Source organism: Vulpes vulpes, chromosome 8 (assembly GCF_048418805.1).
Source record: "Vulpes vulpes isolate BD-2025 chromosome 8, VulVul3, whole genome shotgun sequence".
Classification (NCBI taxonomy): domain Eukaryota; kingdom Metazoa; phylum Chordata; class Mammalia; order Carnivora; family Canidae; genus Vulpes; species Vulpes vulpes.
The window spans coordinates 96,606,278-96,632,045 of record NC_132787.1 but is presented as its reverse complement, the minus strand read 5'-3'; the positions used below and the strand labels follow the sequence as shown (position 1 = coordinate 96,632,045).

General features: G+C 34.2%; 1 protein-coding gene across 50 annotated transcripts in view; it reads right to left on the bottom strand.

The window, feature by feature from the left end:
• The window catches only part of PUM2 (pumilio RNA binding family member 2), a 94,891-nt gene that overhangs the window by 38,943 nt on the left and 30,180 nt on the right, over positions 1–25,768 (bottom strand). For 39 of the 50 annotated variants that reach the window (XM_072767628.1, XM_072767616.1, XM_072767615.1 and 36 more), the window contains 7 exons: positions 22,631–22,818; positions 21,907–22,076; positions 18,514–18,784; positions 18,174–18,267; positions 10,309–10,434; positions 7,461–7,603; positions 6,081–6,210 (listed from right to left, as the gene is read on the bottom strand). In XM_072767628.1, coding sequence (XP_072623729.1) covers positions 6,081–6,210; positions 7,461–7,603; positions 10,309–10,434; positions 18,174–18,267; positions 18,514–18,784; positions 21,907–22,076; positions 22,631–22,818 — 1,122 coding nt within the window. The remainder of the gene's footprint in view (positions 1–6,080; positions 6,211–7,460; positions 7,604–10,308; positions 10,435–18,173; positions 18,268–18,513; positions 18,785–21,906; positions 22,077–22,630; positions 22,819–25,768) is intronic. The other 11 variants (XM_072767653.1, XM_072767647.1, XM_072767655.1 and 8 more) reach the window with 1 other exon arrangement.

The following is a 25,768-nucleotide window of genomic DNA, read 5'->3' as shown; positions in this document are numbered from 1 at the left end:
GCAATTTACACTTTTACTAATTTGGTATTAGTTTCCACTGCTCTGTGACTTTATTATTTTTTAAAAAGATTTTATTTATTTATTCATGAGAGACAGACATAGGCAGAGGGAAAAGCAGGCTCCCTGCAAGGAGCTTGATGAGGAACTCAATTCCAGGACCCCAGGAACATGACCTGAACTAAAGGCAGATGCTAACCAATGAGCCACCCAGGACCCCCTGCTCTGTGACTTTAACAACACTTTATATTCTCAGACTTTTACATCTGGCTAATCCAGAAAATATGCAGAGTAATGTTATGCTTTTGATTTTCTTTACCCATACTAAGGAGGATGAGCATCTTTCCATATAACTGGGCATCTGGATTTTCTTTTGGGAGAGATTTGTTCCAGTCTTTTGCCCATTTTCCTATTGGGATGACTTATCTCACCTGTTTAGAATTCTTTATGTTGTATCTAACTCTTTCACTATTTTAACATATGGCAAGTATCTTCTTCCACTGCTACCTGACCTTCAGGGCTGGCACAGAGGAGGAGAGCAGAGGGAGAGGAAGAAGTAGGACTCCCCTCCCCTCCCAGCCCAGCAGGGAGTCCAACCCTGGCTGAATCCCAGGACTACAGGATCATGACCCAGTCAAAGGCAGTCGCTTAACCACTTGAGCCACTGGGACACCTATATTATTTTTTAAATGCAGCATATTATCTTTATGAGTCTTTGTTTTATTTTTTTTTTAATTTTTTATTTATTTATGATAGTCACACACACAGAGAGAGAGAGGCAGAGACATAGGCAGAGGGAGAAGCAGGCTCCATGCACCAGGAGCCCGACATGGGACTCGATCCCGGGTCTCCAGGATAGCGCCCTGGGCCAAAGGCAGGCGCCAAACCGCTGCGCCACCCAGGGATCCCGAGTCTTTGTTTTAAAAGTATTTGGATATTTGTAAGGATTTGTAATTTTAAAGTGGATTTTATAAAGAGATGAAGACTAAGAAACATTACAATAGAACGATTTTGAATTTCTAATCAATCTAAATTTAGTTATCTTTTTATTTCTATTTTTAACATTTAAGTTCCTGGCTTTTATTAATGTTTCAATTTTTTAATTTAAATTCCAGTTAGTTAACATATAGTATAATACTGGTTTCAGGAGAAGAATTTAAGTGCTTCATCACTTACAGGTAATACCCAGAAGTTCATCAACAAACACCCACCTCCTCAAAAAAAAAAAAAAAAAAAAAAAAAAAAAAAAAAAACACACACACACACACACACACACAAAACAAAACAAAACAAAACAAACAAACAAAAAAACCCACACCTTCCTCAGTACCCATCCCTCCACCCATCCTCAGTTTGTTCTCTATAATTAAGAGTCTCTCTTATGGTTTGCCTCCCTCTCCTCTTTTTTCCTTTCCTCTAGGTTCATCTGTTTTGTTTCTTAAATTCCACACAAGTGAAATCATATGTTGCGTCTTTCTCTGACTTATTTCCCTTAGCATAATAACTCTAGCTCCATCCACATGGTTGCAAATGGCAAGATTTCATTCTTTCTGATGGCTGAGTAATATTCCATCATGTATGTATACATCACATCTTCTTTATCCATTCATCAGTCAATGGACATTTGGTCTTGTCATTTAGTTCAAAAGTTTCTAATTTCTACTCAATCTTTTTATTACTGAGAGACTCTAATAATAAGATACAGGGCTTTAAAAAAGAAATGGTCCCCACACTCAAGAACTGTACAACATAGTAGAGGAGGTAATGTACTATTTCCTTAATTCTAAGATGCCACTTTAAGACATGACACCCATCTACTAACTGACCTTCAAGGAGAAATAGAAAAAAAGCTGTTCCACTTAAATTCTAAGACATTTTCTACCTTTAAACACGGCAAAGTAAGTGCAGAATTGAGAAAATAAACCACAAAAAACTAAATGAAATGCAAGGCAGACGGAAGTACTAAAGAAAGGTACAAGTTATGTGCTACAGGAAGGGAAAAGAGTAATTACTGATGAAAAAGCACTAAGAAAGAAAGACCAGGGAAGGCTTCGTGGAAAGGATATTAAAGGATGTGAAGCAAAGCTAATTACAAAATGTTTATAAAGCTATGTTAAAGAAAGGAAAATGTTAAACTCTATATATCCCAATTTTGTTTAAAATGTATACCTATAAAAATAAATAAATAAAAAAAATAAATAAAATAAAATGTATACCTAGGAAAAGTCAAGTGAAAAGTCATTCACTAGGGCTACAGGCATTTTGTGTGTGTGTGGGGGGGCAGTATATGATCTAGTGTATTAAAGTGTAGGACTATAGAAGGATACTATCAACTAGATAGTTTGGGACTAGATCACTAAAAATCTTAAGAACCAGAATGGTATAAACTAACTTGTATTTTTGAAAGGTAACTAAAAGGAGAATAAAACGATGTAAAGATTAGAGGCCGAATTAGTGGGAGGATAAGGAAGAGGCTAAACAAGAATAGCAGAGATGAAAACAAATGAATATGGGACAAAATGATTAAGAACTGACGAGTTACTGAACATGGAACATAGAAGAAAATCAAGAGTTAAACATGATTTTGAGGCTAAAACCAAAAGTTTCTAGTTCAAGAGACAGTGGACAGCCTTGAGGGCATGGGACCAAGTGCACTTGCCTTGCTGAGGCACCTGGATGGGGGTGTCTCTGGCCCATTGGTCCAGGGTAAGTGTGCAACACAGAAACTGTTTGCTGGCTCCTCTCTTCCTCTCAACCCCTCTGCAATACTCCTAGGTAAAAGTGGCCAAAGCGAAGTTCCGAGAGCAATGTTTGAGCTCCCGCTCCAAGTAATGAATTCATCTTAATAGTTTTGGAATAGGCTTTCCTTATAGTTTGTACTTCAAGACTAAGAACATTTATTTATTTTTTTTATTTATTTATGATAGTCACAGAGAGAGAGAGAGAGAGGCAGAGACATAGGCAGAGGGAGAAGCAGGCTCCATGCACCGGGAGCCCGACGTGGGACTTGATCCCGGGTCCCCAGGATCGCACCCTGGGCCAAAGGCAGGCGCCAAACTGCTGCGCCACCCAGGGATCCCCAAGACTAAGAACATTTAAAAGAGGAAAACTGCATAGCTCACCTATAGCCAGCTTGACAGCATAATTTTTAGGAGTCAAGAATCAACACTGGGTTATTTTAAGATTAAGCCTTGAAAGTCCACTTGCATGTCACACAGGCATGTGCACACGTGAACATGAAAATGATCTTCCATCAAGGAGACTTCTCTCTTCACCTATGGAGACTTCTCTCTTCAGCTAAATCAACATAAGTGGTTCAAAGAGACCTCTTCCTATCTGACCAAACTCAGCCATGCAAATATTAACACCATCTTTCTGAGCAAGGAGTAAAGCTGAACAAAGGTGGCCTGATCATCCTTTTCTGCTTGCACCACCGAGTAGTCCCCTCTAGGATGGCCACCAACATGCAGGTCATGCCCTGTAGAAGGGTACCTGGCTGAGATACCCAATGAGAGCTGAAGTCCTACCAGGCTCCACTCATCAAGCTGAGTTTATGGAACTATGGTTGTGTCTACTCAGATGATGTGGCTCCTTTTCTATACTTCTATAGAAGTACTTCTATACCTTGAACTTCTAATAATACAAGGTATCCTGCCTGTATGGACTAGGGGCAGTTCTGACCATCCCAGTACCATATCCCAACTGTACCCAGGATTACATGCCTTACCTCAGATGGAATGAAGACTCTCATCAACAGATTAGGGTTATTGTAAAAAATTAATTGTTTGGCTCAAATTGAAATTAGTTTCAAAGATAAAACTCAAAATATTACTATGGATATGAATTATGTGTATATATAGTTAAGTGGATACATTTTTATGTATCAAATATTAGCACAACTTAAACTTAGTAAATGTTGAAAATAAAACTTGTGGGTGTTGGGTAAAAAATAATAGTGAAATAAAGTAAACAATAATAAGATAAATCTAGGACAGAGTTCATTTTTTTGACATTGTCGGTTTGAGGAGTGCTTGGAACACACATGGTAATGTCTGATGCAAAGGCAAAAATGTGTTAGGTGTTCAGAAAAGAATCCAAGATATAGATGGATTTATAGTTTACTGGTCTAGAGATGATAGCTGAAAAGGTGAAAGTAGATACTCCCGCCCCACACACATACACAAAAAAAGGTAAAGTATCTATTGTTCCAATACTGAAAGTTAAGTTCAAAGAGAAAAGTGAACTTGGTCAAGGTCATTTGACTAAGTGATACAGCAATTTGGCAGACTTGACTCTAAAGCATCTATTCACTAAGCCAGACTATCTTCCATGTTTAAGGATCTACACAGAGGAAAGGGAGACTGATTAAAAGAAACAATGAGAAAGGTAGGAAAGCCAGGAGAATAAAATATCAGAGAAGGTAGTGAAATGGTAGAGAGGAGTGTAGAGAGTTGAACATAGTCAATATGATGAAATACAAAAAAGAATTGATAAAAGTAAGAATGAAGAAGAGGTCATATTTTGCAATTGTTATTGAGTTAATATTAGGGTTACTGTAAAGAAATCATGAAGGCAAGCCTTAAAAGAAGGGAGGGATAGAAAGAGGAGCCCAGAGTAATCTCAGCAGTGTTATCCATAAACTCTCAGCTCAGTTCCCTTTAGGCCTGTCTTCATGTCCCTCTACGTGTCTACAACTTCAGCTTCACAGTACATTTTCAAAGATCTCTAATCCACAATGGCTCCAGGAAAGCAGCTTCCCTGAAGCAAGTACATAGCTGTGGTAAAGGAAAAGAAAGAAAAGAAAGAAAAGAAAGAAAAGAAAAGAAAAGAAAAGAAAAGAAAAAAAGAAAGAAAGAAAGAAAGAAAGAAAGAAAGAAAGAAAGAAAGAAAGAGGAAAAAAAGAAAATTACAAGAACACTCTCATTCTATTATTTGTACTTCAGGGACTGCAGTATTAACATCTTCTCTTTATTCAGAGGGCTAGACAAGATGATAAAATCAGACCTCAGAATCTCAGAAAAATAGAATAAATGAGAAAAAAATAGAATAAGTGCAATCAATTAAGAAATCCTTAAAAAAAAAACACACACACAGAAGTATTCAGCAGCATGTAATACATAAAAGAAACCCTCACGTTTTTTTCCAATACATTAAACACATTTCCTAAATTATTTGAATAGAAAATTTAACTATATTACAATTAAATGGAAACCAGAACACACATTTCACTAATAAATAATATATACAGTTATAGAAGTAACTACTCATAGACTAAAAGTAAAAGAACAGCATACTTAAAAAACAAAGTGAGTCTAGAAGTATGAAGAAATAGGAAGTGACTCATTACCTATTGATAGTCAAGTGTAGTTTTAAATTTCACTTTAAAAATATAACAAGTGCTGCTTTTATTGGATTAAAATAATTTCCTTCCATTATTATTAATTTTGCAGTATAAGTAATTTTGCAGTAATTTTTGTATCTGGTTTCATAAAAATCTACTTCACCAAAAAACTGTATTTTTGGCCCTTTCTAAAAGTTGTGCTGTGGTAATGGGAAAGAACTTTTATAATTTTCTTTGCATTAGGCTTTCATAGGCATATTTTAGTAGACACTATCAGGTTATAAATAACAATAGTTTAAAATACTACAAATGAGCTGAACACAATGGAACAAATGTTCAAAGTGGAAAAATTAAGCTGCAAGTTTTTCAATATTAACTAAATGACTTTCTTATTCTGCAGCAATGACAAACTGAGGTTTTATTTTACATGCCAACCCTAATTAATTGATTTTATTTCTTGAAGCAGTAATTCTGGGCTATGTTAAGTTGGGAAAATGCTATAGCTTTATCCCATACACCAATGAAGGAAAAATGGATGTATAGAGAATTCTAGTACATGTATGCCATCCCTGTTATTCTCACAAATAGTACCGATTTCAACTATTGGCATCTGAGTTCTAAATAACTTATTGAAAGGCAGGCAAGACTTTTAAGACATTTCTTGACTTTTTTCACTCTTCAGTGTGTCTACATTTAACATTTTTAAACCTATGCAAGTTTCTACAATTAACTAACTATATACCTGGCATGCCGGTAGCAAGACCCTGACCAAAAGCCAAAGTTGGATTTGCTGCTGCAAGCGATTCTGCCTGCTGCCCTTGTTGGCCCTGATTGGGAGTAAGAGGGCGCTGACCTGCTCCAGCACGGAGAACCTACAAAGGACAAATGATTTCCTTAAAAAATGGAATTATAAAATAACAGATAAATAAATTTATCCCAGACAACTCTTTACATATGACAGTCTCTGGATATTCTTTGAACATATTTATATGCAATGAAATGTTGATTTAACATGAAAAAAACCAAAATATTTCAAATAAAAAACAATCACTGGCTCTTGACAACTAGAACAATCTACTAAGTAACATGGAGATTCTAGAAGGCCTTTGGGAAAAATTATTTCTAGTATTTGTGCTCTTTAACTTACCAGTACAGTATTAAATTTATTTAAAGAGGGGAATGGCAAAATCTTAGATCATATTAATTTCACAAAAATAAACAATTCAGTACAAGGGGGATTCATTGTTAACATCACTCGTATAAGTAGGCCTGACACGTAGGTGTATTGTTCAGGTACTATATTTTCATGTTTCCCCAAAGAAGATATAGGTTAAAAAATAATTAAATGATGCTGTGGTATAATCTAAAAGGACTAGGCCAAAGGACAACTTCAACAAAACATCAATATAGTATTAAAGTATATAAAGGAAATTTAGAATAAAAATTAACTGCCAAATAAGACTATACTTGTCATTAAGTTGCTTCTTTGATATAAATATGAAGAATTTGACTGTCAGAATTCTGAAATCATCCATAGTGTTTCTATATATATATTTTTTTGTTCTACATTTATTAAAATAGTTCCAGGAAAGCGGCCCCAGTGGGAGGGTGGGGGGTGGAGAATTACCTTTGTAATAAACATTTTCTATTTTAAGATTTTAAATCTAACCCTTAGTGAAAATATTTCATCTTTCAACTTTTTCAACTTTTTCATCTTCCTTAAAAATATAAAGTACCCAAAATAGAAAGTACTCTTTCTGGTTATATATATATATATAATATAATATTTAAAATAGTAAGTTAAATGCCCAGAAGGAAATGAAGCGGTAACTATTTTGATAGGAAAATAAATTAGCATACTTCAAGAGGTGATGAAAAGAAAATTAAAAATCGCTACAGATTTCAAGTTGGTTTCAATAACAGAAACGTAGAAATGGAATACATCCAAATCTTTAAATTCATAGAATACCAATTAGGAAAAAAAACCATGAAATCAATACTTTATACCAATTATATACTAGGTACTGTACTACATATCGAAGATGAAAAGACACAGATCTTGACAACAAGGCACTCATGGAATTTCAAAGACTCCATTAACTTAATGAAGGCAGGCCTATACCTGTTGCTGTCCAGGCTGAGCTTGTGATGCTGCTTGCTGATTTGCTGTGTTGTTTGCCGCAGCTGCAGCTTGTTGCTGAAATAAATTGGCTGGATACACCCCCCACGGAACACCATAATACTGAGGTGGAACCACCGCTGGACCTAAACCCCACACCCCACCCCACCCCCCAAAGAAAAAGTTACTTACATTTTATAAACGAGGTCAGTTACCATTAGATCATAAAAGGGAACAGTGTATAAGACTTAGAGCAAATGTCCTTATAATCCTCTACCCACTTACACCTGCTACATACCATTTGTTTCTGGTTCTATTAGGGGGACAGTCTCATTCAGTATGATTATTAAATATTCAGGAGTGACAGCAGTGGCCTTCATGGATATAGTAAAGCTAAAGTTAAGAGGACCAATGAATTGACAGGACACAGCCATCTATGCAACATTTACTGAATGTCAGTTTATAGATTTAATGCTGACCAACACATAATACATTTAGGGAACACTAAATTTCATAAAACTCTATGATATACTAGGTTCAATTCAAATTCTCTTAAGAAAGGTTATTTTCTGACTTCTGAATAGAATTACAAAACTAAAAACACTTTTATCTTTTTATTTGCAATCTATAATGTAAAACTAGGGAATATTCTGATACCAAGCTTACTGCAAGCGTTATTTGAATTGTATATCTTGAATTTAAAAATATTTTTTAATTAAGTTTCTACTAAAACTATTCTTCACATTTGAAACAGAATTAGCCACAATTCTCACAAAACCACCGAAAATCACATGAAAACAACTGAAACATCAGTGTTTATGTAGTTAGGAAAATGGAACTAGTGAGTCAGACAAGAAGGAACTAAGTAATAGAATCACAGAGGGAAACAGACATGGGAAAGCAAACTAGGAAAAACAGAATGAATTGTTCTTGCTCTATTCTACTTTATTCAAGATAACATTTACTTCCAGGAGAGAAATAGCATTATGCACAATAAGCCCCATCATTAAGCTGATGAATAAGATGTCATGATTACTGACTGATAAAACAAAGATGCCCTAAAATTCCACTGACATGACTTTAGTATAGCTATTTAATATTCTAAAAAGTTAAATTCGGTTTCACTTTGTTTTGGAGGCTCAAATAAAGCCCAGTACAATTGACTGAATCACTAAAGTGAAAAGCATTAAAAAATTTAAAGGTAAAATAGATTTCTGAAGATAGTTTAAGCACAATCTAAAATGACAACTATTAACAGGATTTATGAAGGAAGAATACGTTACTAAAACAAGAGTCAGATGTCCACCCAGAATCTCTGTCCAAAACAGTAGACAGAAGCCACTTGTGGCTGTAGCCCGAACTGAGATGTGCTATATCACATCTCAGAGGTACCATATCAATATACAGGATTTTGAAGACTTTACATGAGGGGAACAAGTGGATGTAAAAGAGCTATTAGTAATTTAAAATTATATTAAAATGATAGTATTTTAGATATGCCGGCTAAATCAAATATTGAAATTATTTTCATCAGTTTTTTACTTTTATAATGTAGCTATGAAAAATTTAAATTGCATTATCTGGCTCACATTATATTTCTACTGGGTAGCACTGGTCTTAGAAAGCCTAAGTCCAGAATGCCTAGAGTGTGTACTCTCAAAACTAACATTTCTTAAAGGGGCTTCTTCTGATTCTATCGGTTTGTCTATATGATACACCAGAACTTTACATACTAACATCCAGTTAAATGCCAACATAACAGTTCATCCTTTCTTTAAGGAATCACACACAGATCTAGAGCAAAAACTATTGAATGTGACAGTTTAGTTTCAGTTTGCTAACTAAGCTATCAAATAAGAATTGGTAATTAACATTTTTTTACTTCTTAAAGTCTTAAGTATTAAAAAAAGTCCCAAACTCTCAGGAAAAGACTAACTGTTCTGTGATCATCATGATAACTATCAGAAGTAGAGTTTTAAAAACTGCCTTATTCATCAGTGACAATTCGTATCAGTGAACAAAGTAAAAAAACTGTGATAGTCTTGAGTTATGAAAGTCAATGGACAGGTTCACTCCAGTGAATCAATCTGTGGCTGACATTATCCTGTTTCTGCCTCTGTAACCAACATAATAACCAACTCAACCTAAGATAAAAAATAACCTCAAAACTCTACAGAAGATCTACAAATTGCTTTGCTCAAAAGAATGGTGCCTGATCTCCTTACTTACACAATAAATACAGCTTTGGGTTTAAAACATTTTTTCCCCAGCTTTACTGCGATACCACTAACATGTACACAATGTTACACGTTCAGATTGAGTGGTAGTTTCAGGTTTTAACAGCAAGTTCTTTCAACTCCATCCCATCTTTTTGCCCCTCAGTTGGCCTGTACATTTTAATACTGCTAAATAAACTACTTTTTAGATATGCATTCTCTCAAGATTGCTGAAGTTCCTTACCTCATACTCTCCCTGATGTGGGTATTTATAGCACCTATCCCCAGCTTATTTTATGAGAAGTAACTTTACTTTGCATTTATTCATGGTCTCTATAGGTTATAGAATTGGTCACAAAAAGGAAGATTTGTGGTTGACACTAACATTTCTGAAACTACAGAACTGAAATGTATATCAGCTATGTATATGAGGACAGAGTTACCAGGCTTAGGCTTTTTCCTAGCATTACAATTGGAAAAAATAGTAAACTACCTCTGTGGTAACTTCAGTTCACTTTAGATAAATGTTTCAGATTTTCTTAAGAACTCCAAATTGCCTAAGTAGACAAAAATAAAGCTTATACCAAAATTTAAACTAAATCCTTAATAAGCAACAAGGATGAACAGTAAGTTACCTGCTAATGTTGCTGCTGCAGCCAATCCTGCTGCAGTATATGGATCAGTCCCTGGAGGAGCAGCACTAATAATATATGGATTTGGCACAAATGCAGCTGGAGCAAGGCCTGCTGAGAATACACCAGCTGTATTTAAAAAGGGAGAAATAATGAATGAAAATGTAAAGTATGATTTTCTTCATTAGGTAAAATAATTTCTACATTAAATTTGGAGTGGGGGAGGAGAGTGTGTATAATGGTTGAAATTCTGATTAACCTAGTGACCTTGGCCATGTAACACAACCTGACTCTTAAGATTCTTAATTTATGAAACAGGTGTATTGCCACTTGTCTTAAGGGATTTTTGTGAAAATTAAATGATACTGAATATGAAATGACTACATACAACTAGCACAACAGGCATACAGTAAATGTTGAGAGCTAGAGCTACTATCATTCAATAGTTTTTCATTCTATCTTTCTCAAGCTGTACTATGAGCTAGGGATTCAACAGTGAGGAAGACAGATGTGATCTGCCCTCACAATCAATCCATCTAACGAGAGAAACAAACAAGAAATTGGCAATTAGATATAACACAAAGTAAGTGCTATGGGCATAGAGGGAAGGGGCACTTATTAACAAGCTTCAGAAGGGGTGGGGATTATGAAGTGGGGCTGTAGGGCAAGACAAGACAAAATGAGTTATAACCAGAAGGAAGACCCATGAAGATCTTCCTGGGTCATGTTAAGTAGTTTGGACTTTACCTCGAAAGCAATAGAAAAAACATGAAGGGCTTTAAGCAGTATAGTGACTCTCAGATCACTTCTGTATCTATGTATTATCAATATGGATTTAGTAAAGACTAGGAAAGATTTTTAAATATTCGTTTGCAGTACTTATTAAAGAGACAAAACCTATTAAAGAGACAAGAATGGATCCCTGGGTGGCTCAGCAGTTTAGTGCCTGCCTTCAGCCCAGGGCGTGGTCCTGAGGTCTAGGGATCAAGTCCCACATTGGGCTCCCTGCATGGAGCCTGCTTCTCCCGCTGCCTGTGTCTCTGCCTCTGTGTGTCTCTCATGATGGACGGAAGGAAGGAAGGAAGGAAGGAAGGAAGGAAGGAAGGAAGGAAGGAAGGAAGGAAGGAAGAAGATTGCTAGTATCAAGGAATCCCTGTGTACATCATATATCATAAAGTATTAACTGCCAGAGTTGTTTCTTCTAGAAAATAAGGGAGACAAGTTGAAGGTGAGAAGAACTAATAAAGAGCTCATAAAGGTTCAATTTAAAAGACGATTAATTCAGTGCCTGGCTAGTTCAGTGCATAGAGCATATGACCCTTGATCTTGGGGTTGAGAGTTCAAAGCCCCATGTTGGGTGTAGAGATTACTTAAAAACAAAATATTTAAAAGTAAATAAATAAATCTTTAAAAATAAATAAATAAAAGATAATTTAAAAGATAATTTAGGAAGGGGGACTAGGAGTATAAAAGCAAGTGGACATACATTTTTAAAAAGTATTCAAAGGTAGCACTTATTATAAAATCTAGACCTTAAAATTGAGATTCCAAAACTTCATTCTAACTATATTACAGCAGTTTTTAAATGTTTTGACTGTGACCCACAATATAAAATATATTTCATAACTTAGTGTCCATAGATATATATGGGTACATATAATTGCCACGAAAATCTCAAAAAAAACTGATCCTTATAAAGTTCCAACATAACCTATTTTCTACCTAATTTTTCTTTTTATTAATTTCTATAAATCTATTTAATCTCTAAGAATAGTGGCCATAACCCATTAACATTGATTTAATGCACAGACACAAAAAAGTCATTTAAAAAATTTTTTTTAAGATTTTATTTATTCATGAGAGATACAGAGAGAGAGAGAGAGAGAGAGAGAGAACGAGAGAGAGAGAGGCAGAGGGAGAAGCAGGCTTCACATAGGGAGCCCAACACAGGACTCGACCCCGGGTCTCCAGGATCAGGCCCCAGGCTGAAGGTGGCACTAAACTGCTGAGCCACCAGGGCTGCCCTAAAAATTTGCTTTTAATTAAGAATTAAAGAGGACTCAATAAAATCCTTGCACTATTTAAAAAATCGTTTGCTCAGAGCTGCATCCTTAACCCTAGGGTAAAAGTTTCAAGATTTCCCACTGATTCCTCTATCATATATTATCTTTATTACAGTAGAAAACCATGGATATAGTGGTATTCATGTCTATTCATAACACTACAAAATCTCAAAGCCAAGATGTAATTTTTTTATATTCTATATTTTATGATTTAAAAAGATTATAAAATCTCAAATACGATTGGAGTGAATAAAATAGAAAACAAAGTCTTCATGCAATCCTTACTGACTCTTGGTTCATATTCTTCTAAATTTTTCAATTTTAGAAATAATTTTAACATAGCTTTCTCCACATTTATGTTATAAAGCAGATAGGAAGTTTCAGATATTTGAAAAACAAGAAATTAGTTTGACCTAATGGACACATACTGAACCTTCTGTTGAAAAATGTTTTTCATGTTTTAGGCTCACAATTCATTTAAGGAATATTTACAACATACTAGACACCAAACAATATACTTGTGTATTTACAAAAATATAAATTTGTATATCTCCACATACAAATACTCAAATATGTGTTTGTATCTATGTGTTTATACATGCACACAGGTATAAATATATATCCTACCAAATATTTAAATGAACATGCCAGTCACACATTTTATATTGTAGGCTATACTGATACTTTAATATGCTTTTCTCACTTGCCATAGGTCCCATTCTATTATCAACAGATAACCTCACAGGTCACTCTTTCTAATGTTCAGAAGGAACGTGACTTAACCAGTCTTCTACTGATATATATTCAGATTGCTCATTATCTTTTGCAATAAATAATAGTGCTCCTATTGTTCTTTATACAGGGTTTCTATGTTATCATCGTATCTTTATAAACATTCACTTAAATGGGAAAATATGTATCAATTCTTGGTCAGTATTTCCGTATTATTCTCCAGGAAAGTTGTACCAATTTATATTCTCATCAGGAATATAAGAGAATACCACTCACACTCCTATCCGAAATTGCTCATTACTAAACTTTTTTTTTTTTTTTTAACTTATTCATGAGAGACACAGAGAGAAGGCAGAGACAGAGGGAGAGGGAGAAGCAGGCCCCATGCAGGGAGCCCAATGTGGGACTTGATCTCAGGCATCAATGCCCTGAGCTGAAGGCAGATGCTCAGCCACTGAGCCACCCAGGAGACCTGCACATTACCAAACTCGAAACAGTTGTCAATCTGAGTAGTAAAATAAAGCATTAAAAAAAGGGTTTTTTGTTGTTGTTGTTGTTTTAATCTATGGTTGTCTATCAAAGAGGTAAAATGTCTTTCATAACTTTACCTTCTCATTTAAATTTTTAAAAAACATTTTATTTGAGAGAGAGGAAGTGTTCTCCACTCCTGGGCAGAGAGAAGCAGGAGAGGGACAAGCAGATTCCCCACTGAGTAAGGAGTCCACCCATCAAGGAGCCCCTCTCATTTCAATTTTTAATCCTCAGGAATAGGACCTGGGGCACCTGGGTAGCTCAGTGGGTTACATGTCTGGCTTTAGGCTCAGGTCATGATCTCAGGGTCCTGGGATTGAACCTCATATCAGGTTCTCTATTCAGTGGGAGCTTGCTTCTCCTTCTGCCTTCCTCTTGTTCTCTCTCAAATAAAATCTTTGGGGGGAAAGAAAGGAATAGGACCCAATTATCTCCAGGCTATTTTCCAAATACATTATTTTACTGTTAAGTTGAAATGTCAGCTAAAATGAAAATCTACCCCACCACTGCACCCTAACTATACACACACGTGAACATATGTCTACTGCAAAGTGTTCTTGTCTACTATCTACTTGTCTGCACCTAGGCCAGGACCCCACTGTTTTAGTCACTGAAAATACTAACTTTTGAAATATGGTTCAGTAAGTTCCCCTCTTTTTACTTTAGTTTTCCATTAATTTTCTCATTTTACTTTTCTAAAACAAACATCAAAAGCAAACTTTTCAAGTTCCAAAAAAATCCTACTGGGATTCTAACCAAGAATCCATTAAGTCCACAAATTAATTTAGGTGAAGTGACATCTTTATAATATTGAGTTTTCCCAAAAAAGGCATGTGTCCACATTTATTCGAGTCTTCAGGAAAAGTTTATAGTCTTCTATGCCTTGCACATCTTTAGTTACCATCTATTCCATTCCTTAGCTTCTAATTTCTCTCATCTCTTCCAAGTACTGATTACTATGGGTTCAGTGTTCTTGGAGATTTCCTAAGTTTTATTCTCCAGCTCATTTCAACCTAGGTGACAGCCAATCAATAATGAAGCACACCTATGTCTTTTTATTTTATAAGATTCTGAAATGGTCTGTTTTTACATCATTTTGTTTCAAGACCACTGATCTTTGAGGACTTCAGTCCTTTATCTCCCCTACGATTCTGAGTCGACCTTTTTTAAAAAAAAAAAAAAAAAAAAAAAGATTTTATTTATTCATGAGAGACACAGAGGGAGGCAGAGACATAGGCAGAGATAGAAGCAGGATCCCTGCAGGGAGCCCGATGTGGGACTTGATCCCAGGACCTCGGGATCATGACCTGAGCCAAAGGCAGATGTTCAACCACTGAGCCACCCCTCAGTTGAATTTTAAAGTTCTTTTCCTAACTTTAAAGTTCTCTTATTTCTACATTTTGGGTGTAAATTCTACTGTTTTTTATATGACTGACTGCTTTCTAGCTGATCTTTCTTGTTTGCACTGTGAATTCTGTTTGTGATACTGAGAGATTCTCTTATATTTACCCGTCCATCAGATGAATGATTGCGAACTATACATCATAAAGTCAAGTCTCCAAATCAAGACCTATTGATATTTATGACCTTGTGTGCTCTTACTCTATGTACAAGGTTAGCATGACTCAAATTCCAATCCTGGTAGTGTGTAGGCCCTCTAATTATTTGCCCCTCTTCTAGCCCTCTGCAAACTATCTGGTTTATTCCCTATTCACTCCCATGGATTATCTTTCAATTTCCCATACTATAGAAGTTTCCCAACTGTCTCAACAATCCTTTTTCCTTTTCTCTCTCTCTCCCTTTTCAGTGTAGATGTCTTAAAAAAAAAAAAAATAAATACACACACACACACACACACACACTGTATCTATTATCTCTGGCCCAGTCCATGAGCCGAGTCCAGGTTGCCACTTATTTTTTGTAAACTACCTAAGAACAATTTTAACACTTTTTAATGGTGGAAAATAATAATTTGCAATACATGAAAATTATATGATATTCAAACTACAAGGTCCAGAGTAAAATTTTATAGGAATACAGTCATACTCATTTATATATCATCTAAGACCGCGTTTGTGCCATAACAGCAGAGTTGAAGAGTTGTGACAAATTACATGGCTTGCAAAACTTACAATATTTACAGATTATCTGGGCCTTTATAAAAATGTCAATCCCCATTCTAGAAGAATCTTCTAGCGCCACACTGTCCATTTATATTTACTATCACATATAGCTACTGAGCCATTTGAAATGGGACTAGTTTACTGAGATCTGCTGAAAGTGGAAAAATGCACACCTGAATTGAAAAGTTTCCTATGAAGAAAAGAATTTAAATTTCTCATTAGTAGTTTTATATTGATCACATTTAAAATGACATTTTGGATATAATGGGTTAAATAAAATAGTCAAATTCATTTCACCTATTTCTTTTTACTTTTCAAAAATGTGGCTACAAAAGAATTTAAAATTCTCTGTGGCACATATTATATATTTCTATTGCACAATGCTGTTCTAAAATGGGCTTTCAAAAAAAAAATAAAATAAAATGGGCTTTCAGCCAATGAAGAGGAGACTAGGATAAAAAAAACTGATGGTCAACAATGAATAAATTTAACTATGGAACAAAGATTAAAAGATGGAGTCAATGTTGGTAAATTATACTTAGAAATATTTCCATTTTATTCAGATTTTCAAATTTATGTGTATGCTTTCCCAAATGGCTTCACAAAGTTCTGCCAAGGTTTAAAAGAGGACTAAGTCCAATGTTACTTGAAATACTCCAAGGCATTAAAATGGGGAATAGTTCTAAATTCTTTTTATGAAGCAATCATATTCCAAAATCTAACAAAAAATGCAAGAAAACACACAAACTTAAGGACTAGTTTTATGTTCACATTATTGTACATTTTATGCAACATTCTAAATAAAATATGAGCAAATAGAAAGGGCTAATTTTACACATTTTTTATTCCATGAACACAGAAATGATTCAATTAGAAAACACTCATAAAATTCAGTATTTGCCAAATCAAGAGCTTTCCTAAAATACCAATTTAAAGATTCAATATAAGATAGGTCATTTGCAATGATAGCAAAAGATAAAATACTTAAGAACCAATTTCTCAAGAAATATGGAAACTTACATAATAAAAACTTTAAAGCACTGATAAACAACATAAAAGCAGATTTGAACAAAAGTAAAGATACACCATGTCCTGGTTAGAATACTTAATGTCATAAAGATGTAGATTTTCCAAAAGTTAATTTAAAATTTAAACCCAATCCTCTGGAAGTGAATAAGTGAATTTTAAAGTTCATATAAAAGTAAATTAGCGAATTCTTAAGTTCATATAAAAAAGTAAGAAGAAAAAAATTTTAAACTCCAAAAAGGAAAAGGAATAATGGGTACACTAGCCTGTCACATATTAAAACATATCATAAAGTCTCAAGAAATAAAAAAGGGTTATACTAGTCTGTGAGTAGACAGGAATTGCTACATTTCTTTTTTTTTCTTTAATTTTATTATTTGAGAGTGAAAATGAAAAGCACACATGCCGCTCAAGGAGGGAGAGAAAAAACCCCAGAAGACTCTGCTGAGTGCAGAGCCCTCTTATAAGGCTCAATCTCATGACCTTGATATCATGGTCTGAACTGAAATCAAGAGTTGGATGCTTAACCAAACGAACCATCCAGACATCCCAGGAATCACTACATTTCTAATGAGAAGGATTAAGTATAGGGATAAAGGAAGCTAGGGGTAAAGAATGCATGCTGCTAATAAAAGTCATCTAGAAATGTGTGGTCACCTTTGATTAAAACCAGAAATAAAATGTGGGACCTAGGAGACCTTCTTGGATTGACAGAGAACAATACAAATGTGAGGAAGAACTTAGTATGTCACCTCCTCCCCACCCCACCTGTTTCCATAGATTATGATGTGGAGAATATTCACAACTTTTCCAATTAGTAAATAAATTAAGATTAGCTAAAATCAGGCATAAAGATGGTTACATAAATCTATATGTGTGATATAATGATATAACACTATACCTACATTTACCAATATCATATTCCTGATTTTGGTACGATACTATAAATATATAACATGTAGCCATATAGGGAAAGCTGAGTGGGGAACCTCTCTGTACTGTCCTTTTAACTCCATGTGAATCTCCACTTGGAAATCTGATTTCAAATTATTTTTACAATAAACATTTTGACTTGGTAATAGATACAAGTAGCTACATTTGAATTTCCAAGGGTCTGACCCTCTCAACTTCATGCTGAAAAAAAACTTACGGGCTGACAATTTTCATCAATCTACAGATTCTTATTTATCCAAAATACAATAATCAGAAACAGTTCTTCCCCAGTTAATCTGTATTCTTGTCATTTAATTTATTACTCTTTGATCCCAATGAAATGTTTTAAAACATAATGGGGCAAAACAATTCAGTAAAGGAAAAACGAAACATTCCAATAAACATTGTAACACAGGATTTTCTAACCAACTCATTAGAATGGTAACTTATAAAGACTCACCTATATGTGGCTGCTGAGCTGCAGCTAATGCATATTGCTGCTGTTGAGCTGCAGTTAACTGCTGAACGGTTAGTGCATTAGTCCTCTGAAAGAGCTATTAGAGAAAATATTTAACACAAAGATTAGTCTCAAAGCATTTCACTTCTATTTAGAAAGCTATGAATAGAGTATTTTGAACACATTATTTCAATAACCTTCTCCACTACAAAAACATTTTATTTATAAAACACTAAGTATTTAAGAACACTCCTATTACTAATGTCGATGCCTCACAGCACTTCAGGCTACACCAGTATAGAGTTAAGAGGAGCTTCATTAAAGGAGTAGTAGCATGCTTTACCTGCTGCTGGGAATTGTAGTCAAAAAGGCCTACAGTAGCTCCTGAAGAGTCCATGGGTACCTGATTACCAGGATAGTCAAACTGTAAGGAATCCAGACCAACTTGTTCCATGGCATCCAGATTCTGAGTTTCAGGATTTGAAAATTCTTCAACAAGTGGTTTATTAGCTGTAGGATTAGGAAGAGGCCCCAGTCCTTCTGGGGGATTAGTATTGGGGCCCAGGCGCTCAACTACTTCAGTTGGAGAGGCTTGACGACTTCCAGGAGTACGACTATATAAAGAAAACAGGAAGGTGTTAGGAAGTAAAAGTAGTAAGTCATGGGAATGGGAAAGTGGGAAAACCATGAAAAACAAATGGCTGTAAAATACAGACAGCAAATCAGGCATCCCAGGTAACTATCCACTCCACTTTAACATTTTTGTGTCTAATGTAATTTCCTCTTAAGAACGGATATAGTTTTGTTGTTTTTTTTTTCATATTACTAATGATCATTCTAATTTGAATAGCATAAAAATTTAACTCAATTTTACAGGTAAGATAATTGACTAATATCACAATTTAGGCTTAGACTACCCAAAACTTTTGTCTCAAATCACAGACAAAATGAATGGTAGTATGAATAGCAGACTATCAAGTGACAAAGATGGGAAGACTCAAAACCAAAATGCACCTACCATACTTCTGTCTTGCCCTCCAGCACAGAATTTTACCATTATATCTTGCTTAATAATGGTTCAGAAATAAAACAAAACTGGCCATAAAGGATGGCCTTCATGACTTCAGAGTGCAAAATGTGGAATACAATGGAAAAATGACATTAGCTAAGATGAAGGCTAACTCCAGACTCTCTTTGAATATGATTTTGAGCAAATCATTTCATTTTCCTTCCAGGCCTCAGTTTCTCAAATGAGAATGAAAACATAATATTGTGTTTATTGTTCCAAGTAAAAACAAAAAACAAAGTGTTAAAAACCTCTATGACCACTCTCCAAAAACCATCTTATCACACCAAATTGTCTCAGTTTAAATCATCAGAAAGAAATGGAAATTCATAACATATTTACCAAAAATTGTTTGCTCATCAATGAAAAATATACTTATACATATAAAAAGCAACTTACTCTACTAATATGCCTTTTTAATTTTTGCAGAACTTTTTATCAACATTCTTCATGGTATAAACCTTATTTTTACTTTATTTCTAGACATAATCTATCCTTACTTACAGTGTCTTTTCTTCTACAGAAATATTTTATGCAAGATCCTTTTCCTCACAAGAAATATGTTTGTTCTGAGGAAGCATGAGTTCATAGCATATTCAAACATAAATACATTAAGTAAATGGCAATAGCTATTTTACCTGGCTTTCACTGCCAGTTGTTCACTGCCAGTTGTCACCTGCCTATGTAACTCTACCCTCAACTTCAGGAGCTTCACATTGAGATAAATTTGCTAACACGTACAGAGCATTTTATAAAGTAATTACTTAATGAAATTACTTAATTCTAAGAATTGGTCTCCACACATTTAGGTGAACATTTTATTTAGAAATCAAACACTGTCCTTATAATATTTAGAAGAAGCTTCTAATTCCTTTCCCCTTTAACCATACCTAATTTTTCATGTGAATATTTCAAAGGTTTGTTTTTCATTCAGAATATATGGGGGGAAAAATAACATGAAAGAATCCTCCCCAAAATTAATCGATTATAATAAAGCCTGCTATAGTTACTTCCTTCCTTTCAGTTCTATGATCAATCTATTGATCAGTATCAATTAATGTACATATTAATGATGTGTTAGCATAGTGACCATATGGCCATAGCCATTAGTCTGAAACATTTTTACACTATAAGTACAATACTGTATCTAAGATATTTCATAAGCAGGGGATCCCTGGGTGGCTCAGTGGTTTGGCGCCTGCCTTTGGCCCAGGGCGCGATCCTGGAGTCCCGGGATCGAGACCCGCATTAGGCTCCCGGCATGGAGCCTGCTTCTCTCTCTCTCTCTCTCTCTCTCTCAGTGTGCCTATCATTCATAAATAAATAAATAAATAAATAAATAAATAAATAAATAAATCTTTAAAAAAATAAGATATTTCATAAGCAATTTTAAACACATACCCCAAACTTAACGGAATAAAATTAGAATGCTAATAAATGTAAAAGTTCGTATTAATATGGAGAAGCATAGCCTTTCATACAAACAACTCTAATATAGCAGTAAGTAGAGGATATAATAGAAAAAAGGCATTGCGCTAAGAAGTGGTGCTATTTTCTTGCTATAGTTAATGGTGTATTAACACTTCAATTATAAATGCATACTCTGACAGGCTCATATTCAACTCAGTTTTAAATACATGCCCTTGACTAAAACTCAGATTAGGTAATTGCAGAAAAGCAAAATCAGGACAAGGTTCTAAACAAATTGAAAAGCATTAAAATTATTTCTTGTCAAAGAGGTTTACTGGTTTTGGATGCTTTTTTGCACTTAGAACAGATACAAACAGCACTGTTTTAAGAAGCATTCTTACTCTGCTTTTAAACTAAAGGCAATAAATGTAAAAGCGTACCACCCACGTGTATGGTTATACTCAGTTAACTGAGATTCTATGGTTCACAAGATCAATAAATAGCTCATTTTCAGGTATAAGCCCCAAAGCATCTGACTAATGAAGTATAAAATACAGGAATTCAGTATGAAGAAACAACTCCCTAATATCTAGGTAAATGTATACTCTCTAATCTGAGACAAAGGCTAGAAGAAAATACTTATTTGTCATAAAGAGACCACTAAAGAGTTACAATTTAAAGAATTCTAAACTTAAAACTAACTTTTTGGGGTCTCTAATATGTTCTCTACTTCTTAATTTCAGGAATATTAAGTATTAGCACAAATTCATATATACTAAGAAGAAAGGTCACAGCTCCTAAGCTAATTATGTTTCCTCATTTCCAAGATTAAGAGTTAGATGGGGGATGGGGGGTACAATACAAGGATAGAAGGAAGAGGAAACCCCACAGAAAGGTGCTTAGGAGCAACCCCAAGAGGAGTTTGCCAAGAAAAAACAAGATTAAACCTAAAACTCACTAAATTTTAGCAAGGAGGGAAAAGTTAAAATTTAGACTACCATATTAGCAGAAAGGTAACAGCAACTTCTAACATTACTCCTTTAATGGAATGCACAGTTTTAGAGACTATTTTGAAGAATTATTTTTTTAAATGGCTCATAATCAATTAATATTCCTTATTAAAAATCAAATCTTCTGGATTAACACAAGGTACAAAGGGAAATAAACCAAAATTGGAAAATGTCTAAATCAATCACATCAGCTAGTAGTAATCATCCCTAAAGAGATAGGCTTTTCTTCTCGAGAAAGTTAAAGTCTTACTTAAAATCTTTGCAATCGGCATCCATTCCATTTGGCAAACCTCTGCCATTTATTTTAGAATCATCATCATCTCCTTGTTTAAGATCTCTGTTTTGGTCCTCCTCAAATGGAGAAGCCTTGCCTTTTTGATCTCCTTTCTCAGGTCCATCTGTTTCAGCATCTCTAGTGCCCTGAGGAAAAAGAATCTGTTTGATTCTGAATATTTAATAGAACACAAAAAAAGGCACCACAAGGTGACCTAAAACTACGCTATAGTGCACGTAAACAATAAAAGCATTATCTTATTTTAATTTCGTAATCAACTAATTTATCAAAGGCCAAAAAATTGAGCACAAAACAGTGATTTATAACAGAAGGGCTAAGGCAACCTTAACTATAGCGGTGCTGGAAAAGCAGTAACACCACAGATGAGATTAAAATTCTACTTAATGCAGATGATTTTGTTTAGTTACTTTCACATCAAGAACTACGATGAATAAGCAACTTTAATATTGCAAATTATGTTTCTCAGTACAGTTTGATTTTTGTAACATGGCTAAGATTATATTCCCATTGGTTCTACTATTTCATGTATTTCAAGAAGTGGCCCAGAGACAAAAACAAGAGCTCCAACAGCTGTAAGATTTCCTTTAGCTCTGGGAATAGCCAGAAAAGTAAAGGGACTTGAAAATAACCAAATAACCACTGAGTAATTATTAAATATTTCTTTATTCAAAATACTTACAAAAGTTCCCTTCCTAAATCGAGAATCCAATTTATCAGCAGGAGAAGAACTTAATACATATTCTACCATGCTCACACCAAGGCCTCCACTTTCTGATCGCGGAGACAGTATTGCATTTACTTCACTGTTTCCATGAAAACCCTGTCCAGATCTTCTCTGTACCATAATAGGCTGGGACATTGAATGGTCTGTTTGGAAGGAAGATTACAATTACACATTTGTACTTTTAAAGTAACCAAAATATACTTACATATAAATATATTAAAGTTTTTAAAAATCAGCATATTGTTTTATTTTGAATGTTATTATACTTTTACAAAAAGCTCTTCATACTGCTGAGATTCACTGGCCTGGGCACATTTCTTGGGAATACAGATAGAGACATTGGTAAAAAAATAAATAAATAAGTAGAAGCTGGTATGAAGAACAAGCAAATCAGGAAGGTCAATGGAGCTGGAAACAGTAACCTGAAGGCACTCAGCTGCCTATAAGCATCTTGTAAAAAGGTTAAAGCTTTCTTCAGAATACATAATAATTCAAAACAAAAACCTTTAGAAATGAAACCTACAAGAATAACTCCTAAACTGGCAGAGGCACATCTCAAGCTCATAGTTATGTACTGTATGGATTCAGAACACATGGCTCTACCACTATAAACACAAACAAGTGAGTTTGAAGAAAAAGTTAATTATCACAGAATTTTCTATTCTTGGTGCAAAAATTGTCATCTGAAGATTATTTTTGAAGTCCCTTCTAGTTTAAAAGTGTTCCATTTAAAAAAAAAAAGTGTTCCATTTATTCTTAACAAAAAATTATTCACCCATGAATACCTTTCCTATATATTTTTATGACAAAAAGAAAAGAACAATATTTAAGATTACAGAACAAATGGTATAGAAATACAATAAAGGATCTGAGGCAACATTCAAACAGATTTGCCAAAAAAAATCTTTTTTAAGGCACCAATAAGCTATCTCTGGTTGAACTGTTACCACATAACATAAAATACTCAATATTAGGTCTAGTCCTTAAGGGGCTGAACTATCATGGTGGTACTCAGCCATCACTACATTAACTGTATGTTTTTAAATGATTGCTACTTTTGTTAAAGCATATTAAAACATTTCCATTGCAGTACCTTTATCCACAAGAGATTAGTCAGTATATTTTTTCATTCAATAATTCATCCATTCATTAACATAGTTCAAATGTTGGTTTATGGTCTCTCGCTAGGCATTGTGCTATGTATGAGGAATCCAAGAACAAACAAGACAGTCCCTGCCCTCAAAGAGATCATAGGTTTAATATAAGGCAGTCTTAAGAGTAAAAGTTCATCAGTAAACATGATCCAGGATACTATGGAAACAGAAAGGAGCATTAACCCTTCCTAGTCTTAGAGTGAATCCCAAAGGAAGTGACAAGAAGGATAGAGTTAAAGTGAGAAAAAAACAGGTAAACATGAGGGTGAAAAAGACAATTTCAGTTAGAGAAACCATCTATATGATAAAGTCTCCTGCAGTCAAGGAAAGAATCTTCCTTAGAATGAAAATTCCTTTAGGACAAGGACTGTTATTCATATTTGTACATAGTTGGCTTTTAATAAAGGTTCTGTAAACAAAATTATAATGTTTTCATTCACTTCTAATTTCCTCATGTCTCTAGGTAAAGACTAATATTCATCTTTAAAATTTTATTCACCTGGCTAAAAAAAGTTAAGTTACAAGAGGAGTAGCACAGAAATTAGAAACACAAACTTTACACTAAAATTCATAAAAATATGTTGCTTAAATGTTTTATTGCTTGTACGAGTTGTCCTCCAAATACAACGTACCAAAAATATTTCCCAACCACCCATCTTGAAAATAATCTCTCATTACCATGTTATGCTCAAGATGTTTTGCTTCAGAACACTTTAAAAAAATATTTGGTTTTGGTAAATAAAGTAATTAAGAATTCAATCTTCAAAACTAAAATTAAAACATGTCTACCAATCAAGTTTTCAAGCACATGTAATTTTAGGAAAAAAAGGGTCTGTGGGAAAAATGTATCCCAGTCTAAATATTGGAATGCTTTATATCAGGAGTCCCATGTAATATACATTAATTCAAATACCATAAAAAAAAAAGAAAAAAAATTTGTGGGCAAGCACATCTCCTTTTACCTTTATATTCTCCAAACGTGGAATATTATATTACATACTGACTGAACTCCAAGTATATTCCCAATATTTTAAGGAAATTTTACTCTTAATTAGTAGTTACCAAAGGTCTGTCTTTTTCAATTCTGACTGTAAGAGTATTTACTAATCACTAAAATTTTCTAGCACTTCTTCACTCTTGAGCAATTAGTTTAGTTTAATAACAAACCCTAGATACAAAGGACTTTAAATCTTTTGATCTTAATGATTTGGAGAATAAAAATACCTCTGGGTAATTTATACTCAAACAATTTGATTGTCATCTGAAAATTTCTTTATTACTCTGGTCATTTTGTGTAGCTTTCACAAGCTGCATTAAATGGTTATAAAGTGAGAAAACTTACTTACAAAATACACATTAAAAGCCATTTGCATACATCTCAAATTTTACTAATCAGAATCATCTCAAAACTTAACCACTACTATTTTAAGAATAAGTCATGCTCTTTAGGTTACCAATTAATACTGTTAATTCTGTGAATTGTACTCCTTACATACTAGTTTCTTCTCCCTTGACAGTTTCTTGGACCTAAAGTCTCTCTCCACTACTTGTGGATATCAAAAACATTAAAAGTCTGCTTCCTTTCTGAGAATTTATCCTATTCAGGGAGTTAACTTCCCTTCTGGGTATAGTGAATGTCTAATAAAGCTAGACCAAAACAAAACAAAAAAAACCCCATAAACCTAGATCAACCTGCAATTAGATAAATCAGTTGCTGTCCTCTAATACAATTTAAGATTGAAAATTCCTGTCGTTAATGCATCCTCTCTTTCAATGGAAATTCAAAATTTTATAATTAGAGTTTAAAACTTCAAATAAAACTTAGTAATGTTTTACTGTGAACAAACACTTCTAACTACTAAGTAGACCATTAGATAAGGGTTAATTTACATTAAAAAATGTACATTCTAATGACTTATAAAAGTCATTTGTCTACAAA